Below are 16,592 nucleotides of genomic sequence, written 5' to 3' on the forward strand. Positions count from 1 at the left end.
AATATTTTCTCCCAAACAAACTCTGTGCTGTTTGAATGATCCTCTTCTTAGCTGTGCTAAAATGCTTGATGGAGTTATTTTTAACTGGGAACAGAACATTCATTCTGGAAAATGTTCAGATCCCTAATTTTATAATGAGCAGAAATACATACTTTCAACGAAAGACTATGCACACCGCAGTAGCCTCATCCACACTCAGGTGCAGAATTATCAGCAGAGAATAGATTTTATGGCTTTTTGGAATGCAAGTCTTCTAGATGCTGTGAAGTCTCGAATCTGGATCAGCTGCATCACTGCTGGAAGAAACAGGTGCTTGACGTCATCTGGATACAGAGTTTGTTTCTTCGCTCACACACAACATTTCCTCATCAATAATGAGCCTGGGTGACACTGGATGGATTCTATTGTTTTTATTGGTTGTTATTACTTTTATTTAACAATGTTAGCCATATAGGATGATTAAAAAACAACTAATGTTCTTGGAATAGGTACATCCTATTAACTGATATAAATCGATTCAGTCTTTCATTATAGCAGTGAATTTTCAGGTTGCACAAAGATAAGTAATTTAGATTCCAAACACAACAATCACTGGGTTAACCATCCAGGACAATTCACAGGTCCCTATTATACGGCTGCATGCACTTACAGAGTTTTAGCACAAAGTCAATACAAATATGAAAGTATCCTCATTCTAATCGTTCCTGAGGCGCTAAAGATGGGTGTCAGCGATGGGTATCCTCCTGAGTTCTACGATCTGGGAGTCAGTCAAGGTGCCTCCCTCCTGGCTGCCTTGACCGGATTCATTATCACTGACACTGAGACCAGCACCTGCAATAGAAAAAGAATAAACACAAAACTCCCGACTATTAGTGCAGTGAATTAAGGGTCAAGTTACATTAAGCCAACACGTTTATTTTTATTATATTAACAAAAAGTGAGCTATACGTTTAGAATATATGTTATTAATTAATACTTAATTATAAAACTATATATTACATTCCTTTTGGTAGTTTTTATAAATAAAAATTAACTTCTAAAGACATGGTTTGGGTTCTCAATCTTTTCTTTGTTTCCACATAGTTGACAGGTGTAACTTGCTCCCAAGAACAGCATTTCTCAATTGGGGGCTTATTTAAATTAAAAAATCAGGCAGGTTATTAGAATTTTTCAGCAGGGGGGTAAGATCTGCTGTTAGAAAACATACAACTTCCAACCCGACTTGAACTGAATCCGGTAGGGCCTGCAGGTGAGACTCAGCGTGGGCAGTGATCCGAGAAGAAAGACACACATTGACAACACCTGGTGTCATATCAGCGCCCGGAAGATACTGGCTCTTAATGACTCAGATCTGATCCCAAGATAAAAATAATTATGTAACACAGTGCCAAAAGAGATCCACACAAGAATCCCACAAAGCTAGCTGTTAATGACAGATAGCACCCAGAATTTCTGTTTTGAGGAAGCTCTGCTATTCACTACTTTTTTCACAACTCAGAATAATTCAGAAAACTTAATACTATGCTAGAGTAACACATCGTTCTTTTCTTCTCCAATGCACAGAGGAACACCTCAGCTCGTGAGCTCTCTCTCTCTCACACACGCGCGCACACACACACACACACAGAATGGGGATGTGGTCACAGGCCGTGCTGCTGGTCTGAATCACCACAGATTACAGCTCCCAGATCCTCCCCCTCTGCCGGGCACTACACTCTGCAAACAAGGAAAGTGAAAACCCAGTTGCCGGGAGCTGAGACTTCCTTTTCTCTCTGAGGTGTAGGAAAGGCGATTCTGCAGAGTTGGTAGCTCTAGGAAGATGGGGAATTAGCTTGGTCTGAAGCTGTTTGGAGATGGCAGCAGAAGCCCACTAATTATCTTATTGTAGGCAAACCCTCCCTCTTCTGCTCTCTGTCCTTTCAACTCTCTCTCTGCTACAGGCTGCTATTGAAACCCCACTTCTCCCTTTGCTCCTGTGACATTGCGCTTACCCATCTCATCCTCTGATCTGCTGGCTCTTTCGAGAGCTCTTCTGCTTTCTCTTGAATCTCCTCGTGCTGTCTGACCACTGGAGGCCTTGTCTTCAGCTCTGCTTCAAGGCCCACATGATCCGCCTGCCCCTTGTCTGCTCTCTAGCCTGATGTTTCACTAGAGCTGATGGTCGCTCCCTTTTCACTCCATGTTTTTATGCTGGATCTTCTGCCTGGGATGCCTTCTCATTCCCCAATTCCTTAATCTGCTGCCTCCATCCTTCCTATAAATATCAACCCAGGTGTCACCTCTGCTACCCATGGAAACATGATGATTCTTTTTAAAAATTTCTGACTCCCCCATTGGTTTATGTCCTTTGTATCTTTATATCTTCTGGCTCATAGGGCATCCAGCACACTCTGGGTGTTCAGTATATGTTTGTTGAATGTATTAGTAAACTATGCTCTGCATTCTAGTTCTGGAAAATGCCTCTTCCATCTTTATTGCCTGTTCATTTCCTCCGATCCATTCTGCACGCCTCTGCCCTCTCCTTCTGAAGAACAAACATTGGCTCTTATTGCCAATTGCATCAAGTCTGGAACCCTCTGCATTCAACCCTCTGCTTTTAAGACACTTCCTAATCTGGCCCTTCCCTACCAAACGGACGTATTTCAATCTTTGCCCATTGAAGAGCTTTCTCAAAGTGATCAAGTCTCTTGACTGGGCCTGCATGTGCCACATTAATTCCAGCCTGAGCAGCTTCCTGCCCATCCATCAAGGCCCATTTCCACAACCTTTCACAAAAACTTCTTTCAGCATTCCTTCAAAACAGGGAGACGGAGGATGTAATATTTGAAAAGTCTTGTTTACACTTGAAAAAAATATTAATCACATCCCTTATATTCTCTCAAATTGCCTTGGTTTGGACGATTTGCCATTGTCTTCACCCAGCCCTCTTGCATCAGTAATGGTATTAGCCCGGCCCTTGAAGGTAACATTCGAGTCTGCCACCACGCCTTAGAAGGACAAAGGGCCCATGCTTCCTGGCCAGGGGAGCAGGGGAACTGTCCCCCTTGGAAGAACCTCAGTGGATTGGTAAGACATTGGCCACTCTAGAAGGATAAGATGACTGAAGCCCTGAGTCCTGAGCAGCTTCACTGAGTAAGGAGGAACTAAAGAGCTAAGTAACAAAGTTGCACAATATGAGATCAACTACAGAGAAACAGAGAGGACCCCACAGTTAGCATCAGGACAGAGTGGGGCTTAGTGAATGAAATAGCACCACCTCCCACTGATTTCCGTGTCAGCCTGCTCTAAATCCCACTCGGAATGTGTAAGTGTTTGCTCACCATAGGGACAAAGCACATTAGAAAGAAGTTCTGTAGCGAAAGTCTGCTGGGCAGACCACGAGCAACAGAGCAAACTGGGCTGGGGAGTTTCACATGGGCGCAGCTTTACTGTGAATGGGTGTCACCAGCTTGTTCAGTAGTCCAGAGCCCTGTGAGATGTCAGCAAGTTGTAGACACAGCCTCCAATCACATCTACATGACCCACCTCACCTTCCTCCTCCATTTCTGCCCAGTGGAAATAAATGCATGTAATACTCAAACCCTAATACCTCACTGAGACTCAGAAAGGACACATACTACACACAGCAGTAACATGGCAGACGGAGCACTGCCCAGGTCCCTCGTCTCTTTGTAATTCATTCAATGGTCTAGGAGGGTATTTGCAGTGAGTATCCTGATTTTCTGAAAGGTATTTTTGTGCTTAAATTTTAAGCCAAAAATTCAAGAAAAATCCAGTAACTGTGACAATAGTTGCTCTCCCCTTTGGTAGACAGAACAGGTCACGTCAAAGGAACTAGAAGTAATGATTCACACTCATCTAGTGGCTCTCCTTTCCCCAACATTTCAACATGCTTTAGTCAGGGAAGGGGTGATTATTAGTCCTGTTCTACAGACACAGGGACTGAACAGGGATCAGAGGTGTTCACTGAGTTGCCCATGTCACACAGCAGGGAAGTCACAGAATGAAGATATCCAATAGGCCTTCTGACCCCAGATACAGTGTTTTCCTCTACTGCCTCTTGTGATGGCAGCTCTTATCCTGTTACTTCCTCATCCCCTGGTTTTCGAGCGTTTGTCCATAGAATAAATTTCCAACTCCTTGGTGCATCTTCAAGCCCCGACCCACCCCATCCCCCAATTTCTACCTCACTCAATAGTCACGGTGCAGCAAACAGCCAGGTGTTACAGAATATATAATGAGCATTTAAAACTGTATTTGAGTATAACAATAAATTGAACCAACAAATAATTCATACCATGTGTTGAATTTAAACTCTGCCAGATACTGTGGTAGATTCTTTACAAACTCTAAACCCCGAAAAACGTACAAGCTAATTATAATGACTCTTATTTGATAAACAAGGAAATTGAAGGTTGAGTCCCTTGTGGAACGTCACACAGATAGTAGACTGCAGAACTAGATTCCAACACAGGGTTCTTTAACCCCAAGGCCCATTCCTATTTTCCACGGCCTTCTAAAATGTGACGATGATATGAAGGTCATACTCCTTCAATATTTTTCTGAGGAAAAAAAATCAAAATCCTCCCAAATTTCACTCTTCCACTTTGCTCCTCATCTAACTTTGTTTAGCACACTTGGCTGCAGAAGTTCTTGAAGTTACGTAAGTCGTTGTGGTTTTACGTGATATTTCTGACAGAGAAATTTATTAACGACTTCTTTGAGGAGTTGGAGTATTTGGGCCTTGATTCTGAATGTTTTCAAGGGCTTGTTATTTATTTTCTTCTGACTGAAAAACAAATCATTTAAAGGTTTCCAATACGGAAATGTTTACATGACAGTTGTGTCATTGGCCTGAGGTAAAACCAGGAAGCTAAAAGACTAGGGATAATGGGAAATCAGAATAATTTATCCCCGCGGATATGTTCCAAGACCCCCAGTGGATGTCTGAAACCACAAATGGTACTGAACTCTATATATACTATGTTTTGTCCCACACATACTTACCTATGATAAAACTTAATTTGTTAGGCACAAAAAGAGAATAACAACAATACGTAACAATAAAAGAGAACAATTATAACAATATATTGCAATAAAAGTTACTATAGATCTTAGCAACCTCAACACATGATTTTTTTCTTTCCTTATTAAGTCAAGAACTTCCACCTTTTCACTTAAAGGAAGCATTTTGCGGCTTCTCTTTGGCATATCAGAATGGCCAGCATCACTACTCTTGTGCTTTGGGGCCATTATGCAGTCAAATAAGGGTTACTTGAACACAAGCACTCTGATACCATGACAGTCAATCTGATAACCCAGACGACTACTAAGTGACCAAGGGCTGGTGGCTTCTGCTACCAAAGTGGGGATCCAATGGACAAAGGGATGATTCATGCCTTAGGCGGGATGGAGCCAGACAGTGTGAGATTTCATCACGCTACTCAGAACTGAGTACAATTTAAAATGTATGAATTATTTATTTCTGGAATTTTCTTTTTTTTTTTTTGAGGAAGATTAGCCCTGAGCTAACATCTGCTGCCAATCCTCCTCTTTTTGCTGAGGAAGACTGGCCCTGAGCTAACATCTTCCTCTACTTTATATGTGGGATGCCTGCCACAGCATGGTCAGACAAAAGGTGTGTACGTAGGTTCTCACCCAGGATCCGAATTGGTGAACCCTGGGCTGCCAAAGTGGAACGTGCAAACTTATCTGCTGTCTCACTGGTCTGGCACCTCTGGAAATTTTCCACTTAATCTTTTTGGACTACGGTTGACCATGGCAAACTGAAACTGCAGAAAGCAAAACCTCGGATAAGGGGAGACTACTGCAGTCTCTCTGGGAGAAGCCCTTTGTGAAGAAAACCCTGTTTCTAAGCCCAATATACTCCTAGTTTGACATATTCTAGACTCTTGTCAGCTGTGGATTGACATAAAAATGCCAGTGCTCAAGACACTTCTTGTTAGGAATGTAACTAGAGTGCATGCCCTTCCATCCCACCTCACCCTTTGTGTAGACTGAGTCTCTGTTTGAGTTAGCTCAGCACGTTCTCCTCTTCCCTGTGATGGAGGCAGTCCCAGGGTGACTGTTCTCATTCTCCTAAAGTCCTGGTTGAGGGCACTGATGATACATCAGAAACTTCTATTAAAAAACTAATAATAAGAAAAATCTTACATAAACAACCTTAAACGACACCTAACGGAATTAGAAAAAGAAGAACAAACAAAGCCCAAAGTCAGTAGAAGGAGGAAAATAATAAAAATTAGAGCAGAAATAAATGATATTGAAACAAAAAAGAGAGTAGAAAGGATCAATGAAACAAAGAGTTGGTTCTTCGAAAAAATTAACAAAATCGACAAACCCTTAGCCAGACTCACTAAGAAAAAAAGAGAGAAGTCTCAAATAAATAAAATTAGAAACGAGAGAGGAGAAATCACAACAGATACCGAAGAAATACAAAGGATCATAAGAGAATACTATGAAAAACTATATGCCAACAAATTGAACAACCTAGAAGAAATGGATAAATTCCTAGACTCATACAACCTACCCAAACTGAATCAGGAACAGATAGAGAATCTGAATAGACCAATCACAAGTAAAGAAATAGAAACGGTAACCAAAAACCTCCCCAAAAATAAGAGTCCAGGACCAGATGGCTTCTCTGGAGAATTCTACCAAACATTCAAAGAAGATTTAATACCTATCCTTCTCAAACTATTCCAGAAAATAGAGGAAGATGGAGCACTCCCTAATACATTCTATGAAGCCAACATCACCCTGATCCCTAAACCTGACAAGGACAACACAAAGAAGGAAAACTATAGGCCAATATCACTGATGAACATAGATGCAAAAATCCTCAAGAAAATTTTGGCAAACCGAATACAGCAATACATCAAAAAGATTATACACCATGATCAAGTGGGATTTATACCAGGGACACAGGGATGGTTCAACATCTGCAAGTCAATCAACGTGATTCACTACATTAACAAAATGAGAAACAAAAACCACATGATCATCTCAATAGATTTAGAGAAAGCATTCGACAAGATCCAACATCCATTTATGATAAAAACCCCCAATAAAATAGGTATAGAAGGAAAGTACCTCAACATAATAAAGGCCATATATGACAAACCCACAGCCAACATCATACTCAATGGACAAAAACTGAAACCCATCCATCTCAGAACAGGAACAAGACAAGGGTGCCCACTTTCACCACTCTTTTTCAACATAGTACTGGAGGTTTTGGCCAGAGCAATTCGGCAGAAAAAGAAATAAAAGGAATCCAAATAGGCAATGAAGAAGTAAAACTCTCGCTGTTTGCAGATGACATGATCTTATATATAGAAAACCCCAAAGAATCCATAGAAAAACTATTAGAAACAATCAACAGCTACAGCAAAGTTGCAGGGTATAAAATCAACATACATAAATCAGTAGCATTTCTATATGCTAACAATGAACTAACAGAAAAAGATCTCAAGAACCCAATCCCATTCAAGATCACAACAAAAAGAATAAAATACCTTGGGATAAATTTAATCAAGGAAGTGAAAGATCTATACAACGAAAACTACAAGAGCTTCTTGAAAGAAATTGATGATGACATAAAGAGATGGAAATACATTCCATGCACATGGATTGGAAGAATAAACATAGTTAAAATGTCCATATTACCTAAAGCAATCTACAGATTCAACTCTATCCCAATCAGAATTCCAATGTCATTCTTTACAGAAATTGAACAAAGAATCCTAAAATTCATATGGGGCAACAAAAGACCCCGGATTGCTAAAGCAATCCTGAGAAAGAAGAACAAAGCTGGAGGCATCACAATCCCTTACTTCAAAACATGCTACAAAGCTACAGTAATCAAAACAGCATGGTAGTGGTACAAAAACAGATGCACAGATTAATGGAACAGAATTGAAAGCCCAGAAATAAAACCACACATCTATGGACAGCTAATCTTTGACAAAGGAGCTGAGGGCCTATAATGGAGGAAAGAAAGTCTCTCCAACAAATGGTGCTGGGAAAACTGGACAGCCACATGTAAAAGAATGAAAATCAACCATTATTTTTCACCATTCACTAAAATGAACTCAAAATGGATCAAAGACCTAAAGATTAGGCCTGAAACACTAAGTCTTCTAGGAGAGAATATCGGCAGTACACTCTTTGACATCAGCTTCAAAAGAATCTTTTTGGACACCATAACCCCTCAGATGAGGGAAACAATAGAAAGAATAAACAAATGGGACTTCATCAGACTAAAGAGCTTCTTCAAGGCAAGGGAAAACAGGATTGAAACAAAAAAACAGCCCACTAATTGGGAAAAAATATTCACAATTATTTATCCGACAAAGGGTTAATCTCCATAATATATAAAGAACTCACACAACTCAACAATAAAAAATCAAACAACCCAGTTACAAAATGGGCAGGGGACATGAACAGACATTTCTCCAAAGAAGCTATACAGATGGCCAATAGACACATGAAAAGATGCTCATCATCACTAATCATCAGGGAAATGCAAATCAAAACTACACTAAGATATCACCTTACACCTGTTAGAATGGCAAAAATATCCAAAACCAAGAGTGGCAAATGTTGGAGAGGCTGTGGAGAAAAGGGAACCCTCATACACTGCTGGTGGGAATGCAAACTGGTGCAGCCACTATGGAAAACAGTATGGAGATTCCTCAAAAAGTTAAGAATAGAAATACCTTATGACCCACTACTATACTATATCCCACTACTGGGTATCTATCCTAAGAACCTGAAATCAGCAATTCCAAAAGTTCCATGCATCCCTATGTTCATTGCAGCATTATTCACAATAGCCAAGACATGGAACCAATCTAAGTGCCCAGCAACTGATGATTGGATAAAGAAGATGTATATATATATATATATATATATATATATACACAATGGAATACTACTCAGCCATAAAAAAGGACAAAGTCGTCCCATTCACAACAACATGGATAGACCTTGAGGGTATTATGTTGAGTGAAATAAGCCAGAGAGAGAAAGACGAACTCTGTAGGACTCCACCCTCCACCCATAGGTGGTATTTAACATATGGACAAAGAGAACTGATCGGTGGTTGCCAGGGGAAAGGGCGGTGGGGGGAGGGCACTAGGGGTGAAGTGGTGTACCTACAACATGACTAATAATGATGTACAACTGTAATTTCACAAGGATGTTAACTTTCATAACCTTAATAATAATAATAAAAAAAAACTAATAATAACCAGGACACCACTAGTTTAGAACTGAGTGTCTCATCTGCCTGTGGAGAGGCTGATACACTTCAAGAACAACTAATTGAAGAATATTATGTCCTCTTTTTAGAGCGAAATGTGGATTTCTCATAGCAAGACAAATAATTTATTTTCAAAAATTAAAAAGGTCAATAGTTTTTTTTTAGGAATTCAATTTGGCTAAAATTCAGATAGAAAAAGAAGTCCATGACTGGCTCTGGGGCCAGGGCTTCTGTTTTATACCAAACTATTTAAATATACTTGCCTTGCTTGTTATTTTGAAATATGCAAAAATATACACCAGCACAGTGGCCTCAAAAGCAGTCTTGCTCACTTTGGAATTCAATTGTGCCTGTGAAATGGGACCCTGGAGCCTGCTGATACATTTGTAAATGCTTGTAAAGAAGTGACGGTGTTTTCCAATTCAGAAACTGGCTACTGGGTTTTCCTGCTTAGAGGTTTAGTCTTTCCCACAGTCGATCTTAATTTAATTAGAAAAGAGAATATCTTAGCTAAAAAAAGTGTCAGGTCTCCTGCTTGCCCTTTGGAACAATGGCATTCTGACATTAAATTCCCTTTACTGCATCTAAATAACGGTATTCTAACTACTGAGTTAATGTATTTCAGTAAGTGTTTGAATATCTCAAAATTATTCAGATTGAAAGATGATGAGTTCTGAGAGAGATTAAAAAGGCATAGGATGTGGAAGATAAACAAACGAACAAACACATAGATACAGAGAACAGACTGGTGGTGACCAGAGGGACGAGGGGTGGGGGAAGTGGTAAAGGGGCACTTGTGTACAGTGATGGATGGAAACTAGACCTTTTGGTGCTGAACATGTAGTCTATACAGAAGTGAAAATATAATGATCGACATCTGAAATTTATATGTTATAAACCAATGTTACCTCAATAAAATAAATAAGTAAAAAATAATTTCTAAAAGGGCACAGGAAATGGTATTAATGGATATTGAAAGGCCTACTTAGTCCCCCTTCCTGAAATCTGTTCATCCATCTATCCATTTATCCATCCATCCAACCATCCAGCCATCCAACCATCCATCCATCATATATAAAGCATTGACTGAGATACCCAGCACTGTTATATATCCAAGGTTACTGAGATGAATCCCAGCCTTGTGGAACATGTGCCTTGGTCCAGGACTAGCACTCATTCTTATTTCAACACATTCATCTGGTCAACCTTTCCTGCTTCTATGTAGAGTATGTGCTTGGATGGATCATGCCTCCTACTCTTGCAACCAACCTGCTTATTTGTGACTTAACCTCTGTCCTGGCTGCTATACACTCTCTGACACATATTTTAGTGCAGGACTTAGGGAAAGAGAAGTACATAGGACAAAACTGATGTACAGTGGTGCAATTCAAGAACAACAAACAAATCTCTCCCCACCATGTCCTATCATGGCGCCTAAAGTCCCACAATTAAGGATGCATTTTGTTGTTTCATCTTGAAGGTGGACTTTAAGAGTTTTCTGTTAAGGGGCTGGCCCCATGGCCGAGTGGTTAAGTTCGTGCGCTCCACTCCAGGCGGCCCAGTGTTTCGTTGGTTCGAATCCTGGGTGCGGACATGGCACCGCTCATCAAACCACACTGAGGCAGCGTCCCACGTGCCACAACTAGAAGGACCCACAACGAAGAATATACAACTATGTACCGGGGGTCTTTGGGGAGAAAAAGGAAAAAAAAAAAGAGTTTTCTGCTAAAATAGAAAAAACACGGAAAGTGCTTTTACCTTCCACCTGTGTTTATAGAATGCTTTATTATGAATGAGCCTAAAAACTAAGAAGACTGTTAACATGAAGGGCTATTGAATGCCAAAGGCCCATTTTTATCTTAAATTTACAATGTTTCCAGGTCAGTTGGAGATCTAAGAAGTGGTGGGAGGCCTTCCAGAAAGAAGCCTGGAACACAGGGAGATGTCTGTGGCTGGCTGTTATATATATTCTCAAGAGGAAAATTCTCAGGTGCACTATAGAAATTATTGAGAATAACAAATCTTCTCAGTGTAGGACTTTCGAGGTAGAAAGGAAAATAGGAGTTTGCTAGCCCAGTTAATATAGATGAGAAGGTATGGTTAAATAATCTGGCTAAAGTCAGTGGTGAATCTCATCATCTAATGCTACGCTATGCTCCAGGTCAGCGCCTCTGGAGTCCTTTATAAAGTGTCTGAAGCAGGAGCCTCAAATTGGGATTCCTTTAACTTGTGGGACATGAAGACTTTGCAAAGGTGGTGTGGGAAGGACAGCTTTAAGGAAATATATTCCCACATCTTTACCTTCCACATGCCCTCTTCTGATGAGATATTTTTGGATAATTATTTATCAGAACATTTAATGTTTTTGTTATCAATGTTGATTTATTCAACTGTAGACTAATAATTATAATGATAACACAAAAGAAATTTTGGACACTTTACAGTTTTATGGTCACAGAAGAAATTTAAGTTTCAATTTATATACATGTTTTGTTGGAGAGAAGTACGAGTGGGTGAAGATTAAATGAATTTCAAGCATAAAATACATTATGCTAGCGTAAAATTCTGTCGTGGGAATGATGTAAAATTTCCAAATGTAAGATAAAACATATATTTTTGTAATGTATAAAACTCATTTTGTAATGATAAAACTCACATAAGAAAAATGCTCATATATTTTTAAAATGAAATGAATAACGGTGAATATCAAATTGGTATTTAGACTCTTTTGAATTAGCTGAAAAGAATAATGTAAAATTTTTATTTTAAAGCTAAAATTTATAATGCAGTGGATATTACATTATTGGATACTAGTTAAACTTATGATGAAACTCTTTAGATGTTTTTTAAATATATGCAAGGGGTTACACAGCTTTTCAAAGTTCTTTAAGATTCAAATGAAAGGGGCTGGCCCCATGGCAGAGTGGTTAAGTTCTCACACTCCACTGCAGGTGGCCCAGTGTTTTGTTGGTTCGAATCCTGGGCTCGGACATGGCACTGCTCATCAAACCACGCTGAGGCAGCGTCCCACATGCCACAACTAGAAGATCCCACTCCGAAGAATATACAACTATGTACCGGGGAGCTTTGGGGAAAAACCTTCAGCAATTCCCCACTAATTAAACGCAGCCCTGACACCCCCATCAGGAGCCCGCGTCTGATTCTTCACCTGACTTTCCCACCTCACCTTCCTCTATAAAAAAAAAAAAAAGATTCAAATGAAAAAGACTTGGAGGACCCACTGTTCCCAGTACTTGGTTTGGAGTGGCCGACAGCTAAGGTGGACCTGAGACAGATCAAGGTTTGCAAACTCATGTGTCACAGAGGCCAGCGAGACCAGCATAAACCAGCTACACAGGTCTGGTGAGCACTGGATAAACGGAAGAGCTCATGTTCTGTCTAAAGGGGCAGCCATTGCTCAACTCCGATCGAGCAGTGTTGTGCTAGATTTTAAGGACTCTGTGGCTAGATTTGTTTTTTTTTTAGAAATTCTGGATTTTTATGGGCTATCTCTAAATTTTTAAATTTTTGTTCAAAAAAAAGTTAAAATGCTATGAGGGTGAAAAGAAACACCCTGCTGAACCAAATCTGGCCTATGTGTCAATTGTAAACTCTGCTGTAGATGGAATGGCATGTGGTCTCCTCCTTCGATTTGACCAAATTCTAAGATGGAAAATGTCTAGGGGCTGGTGCTTGATTATTATAGGACCTTTTCTAAAAATAGAGGGAACCAATGTTAGAGATTGTTATTTTGGTCTTTTTAAGTATTTATTTCCTAACAAGTTTAGTGAACTCTGAGGAATGCTAAACTCAATCTATAAGTAAGCAAGTCATTCCATACATTCCTGAACTGAATGCATTTAATACTTGTGATATACATAGGATCCACATCTAATTTAATTATGCTGCAAGAATTCATTTTATGTTTCCAGTGTCATAACATCAACAACTGACCACTTTGTATTGCTGGGGACACAATCTTCCTGGAGAACCACTTGTCATCTGAAAGCCCATTCTTGGTGCTAACGCTAATGAGCATTTGATGCGGTCGTTCGTTCTCTGCTTCGTAAAACTCGCTTCTCTCCTTGGTTCTTTCTCCCCATGCTACAGTGCCCTCTGTGGGACCCTCTTCAGTTCACTCTTTCAGTGTAGATATTATCTAGGATGCTCTTATTGTTTCCGTTCTCTTCATTTCCCTTCCTCCCTCTCCCCTCCCTTCCTCATCTCTTTCCTTCCACTCTCCCAGTTCAAACTTATTTCTCCCCACAGCTTCAAATATCATCTCTGCACTGATGCATTTCAAATCAATACCTCCCACCCTGATCCCTCGCCTAAGATTCTTCAAACCTGAATACTTAAGAGCCACCAGGCCCAATGATCAATATGTCCAACTCTGAACTCATCAGTTTCCTGCTGCAAACAACTAAATGAACAATGCTCTTTATCCAGTTCCTCAGTCACCAGGTGAGAAGCAGGAGGCTTCACTGACTGTCCTCTCACTGTGCCCTCAGCATTTCTCTGTATTTATCTCTTCTTCATTTCCACTTCTCAAATCTGAGGCCTGAACCTCATTCCCCTGAACGATTGTAATAACCTTCTAGCCTTTCTGACTTTGCTTCTAATTTATTCTTCATACTTTAATAAGAGTGATTTTGCTATGTGCCCATATCCCTGGGCTTTGGCTCATTCTGTCTCCTCAGCATATAATGCCTTTCTTCCACTCGTTACCTACCTACTTAAAACCTACGTATTTTTCAAGAATCAATTGAAACAGTTTTTTTAATTTTCTTGATCTCCTCAATAATTAATAACTCTTTCCACTACTCTTTTCTTCTTTTCTTTTCTTTTTTTTTTTGCTGAGGAAGATTTGCCCTGAGTGAACATCTGTGCCAATCTTCCTCTATTTTTCTGTATGTGGGAAACTGCTGCAGCATGGCTGGTGAGCAGAGTAGGTCTGTGCCCGGGATGGGAACCCATGAACCCAGGCCGCCAAAGTGGAGCATGCAGAACTTTAACCACTTGGTCATGGGGCCAGGCCCTCCACTACTTCTTCCGCATGTCATGTTTGAGCGGATGTCTATTCCTCTAAGCAAACTCTAAATTTTGTTTTTTCCATTCCTTCATTCACTCATTCATTCATTCAACAATATCTACAGAAGGTTTACCAAGTGACAAGCACTATTCTGAATATACAGATATATACAGAAAAATGCACTTTTAAATAACTATTTCAACAGGTTCATCTGAGCATGGATGTACCTTCTTGCTTGTTTGTACATCTAGAAATGAAAAACTCACTGATATTTTTATAGCAATGACTGTTCAACATTTTTCCGAGAAAAAACAGAAAAGAAAAAACTGCATATTTGATTTGAAAACAACTATCCACTGGGGTCACATGTTGAGTGGTTGAACGTATAGGAAGAGACAGTGGAATACTACATGTGATGGTACTTTGAAAACTATAGAACTGTATGAGGCCCATTATGTTGTCTTTGAAAGTTTCTGCTTCAAAGATACTCCAGAAGGTCTCTTAGACAGGTCGGAGGCAAAACTCTTTCATGCTACTGAAGCTATCCCAGGAGTATCTTTGTGTTTTAGCACGATTCCAGGACAGAGATATCTACATTTACTTAGAGTATGTATCTTCATTAAAAGCAAATTGCAAATTATTTTTAGGTTGTGTTATATTTGGTGCCAAGAACAAAATATCCTGAGTTTGGCTGGGAATAGGAATGGGTCATGAGAATCAGGATGTGCTAGGGGTGACTGACTGGACGTCTTCTGCAACTTCATGGGAAGAGGATATAAATTGTAGCATAACAAGAGTGCCCACTTCTAATGTGGTTTGTGGTTCATACATACCAGTTTTTAATGCAAATATCAAGTCATCAAACTCCTGGGACTCCTCATCGGCTATTAGTGACCCCTGGCCATATCCTCCAGAGGAAGGGAATGTGGCACCATTCTGTGGACTTGGCTTTAAGTCAGGGCTGGCCTGACTGGCTTGTTGGAAGGATGCTCTCTCCCAGTCAGGTGGTACCTTTTTGGGTTGGAAGGGGGAGAAAAAGAAACTATAATATGAAATATGTACATATTTACTCCCAAATCTACACAAACAACTTACCTCCGCATCACACTGTAAAGACTAAGTTGAAAGGGCTATTGAACTGTCTAGAATTATACCCTTGTTCCTTAGAAAAGTATGTCTTTCCATGGGACAATCTCATTTGGTGATTCTAAACAATTTCTCTGTTAGAATTACTTGTAGATTTCTAGGCTGTCATGTGTGGGGAAAGACAACCATTTTTTTAAACCCAATCAATACATTTTTATTATTTTGCAGGATATGTGCAAAGAAAGCTGTAAAAAATTTAAGAAATAGAGAAGAACCCTCCTAATCTTTATTCTAAGACACAACATAGAATTTTAAATAGAGGAGCTATCTATAGGGACATGCTGAATTGAAAAAGTTCTTTGATAGCATTCTCAACTCCTTTTTTGATTAAATGATTAAAAAGATAGTCCTATCCTGAAATGATTAAATATATTCACTTCCCTCTTGGTTACTGGTAAACAACTCCTAACTCCTTCCTTTCCTAATGTTTTCCCTTCTCCGTGTGGCTTTCTAGAATGTCTCTGACAGGCCCTCATTGACAGCTGGATCAAGGCCAATTCTAAGTCTCTGAGGAATGTAGAGCACACTTTAGGATACGCCATTGTGCAACACTCCAAGTGAGCATTCAAGTAGTGGCTGAGGCCCAGGAACTGAACTGTCATAGTCGCTGCCTCCCAATACAAGGTTTTCTGAGAGACTGAAGGGAGGACTCCTACTGAGAAAAGTGACCTGAGGACTGTGGAAATAAATTTGAGGGAAGGTGAAACCTTAAAAAATTTCACTAAGAAGTTGAACATCTGGACCAGCACTGTTCAACAGAACTTTCCAGGATGATACCAACGTTTTATACCTGTGTTCTTCATTATGATAGCTACCAGACACCTGTGGCTATTGAGTACTTGAACGTGGCCAGGGAGATTGACAAACTGAATTTTGAATGTTAGTTAATTTTAGTTAGTGGAAATTTAAATAGCCACACATGGCTAGTGGCTATCATATTGTATAGTTCAGATCTAGACAAATGCTAGAATGGATAACAAAGAAAAAAAGAACTACAAAATTTTGTTTTCAAGATCCACTCTGAATTGCTGATCCTAAAAATATCTGTTTCTACTGGTACCAAGTGTGATGTGAAAATAATTCAGTTTTAAGAATTTTGGGGATATAGAAATAGTACTAGATTTCTAA

At 39.7% G+C, this 16,592-nt stretch overlaps 1 protein-coding gene across 1 annotated transcript in view; it reads right to left on the reverse strand.

Moving 5' to 3' along the window:
* Positions 1–395: 395 nt before the first annotated feature.
* The window catches only part of ADGRV1 (adhesion G protein-coupled receptor V1), a 456,854-nt gene continuing 440,657 nt past the window's right edge, over positions 396–16,592 (reverse strand). The window contains exons 82-83 of the mRNA XM_046668226.1: positions 15,152–15,329; positions 396–831 (exon numbers count right to left, since the gene is read on the reverse strand). Coding sequence (XP_046524182.1) covers positions 713–831; positions 15,152–15,329 — 297 coding nt within the window. The 3' untranslated portion in view covers positions 396–712. The remainder of the gene's footprint in view (positions 832–15,151; positions 15,330–16,592) is intronic.

Source organism: Equus quagga, chromosome 7, assembly GCF_021613505.1.
Source record: "Equus quagga isolate Etosha38 chromosome 7, UCLA_HA_Equagga_1.0, whole genome shotgun sequence".
Classification (NCBI taxonomy): Eukaryota; Metazoa; Chordata; class Mammalia; order Perissodactyla; family Equidae; genus Equus; species Equus quagga.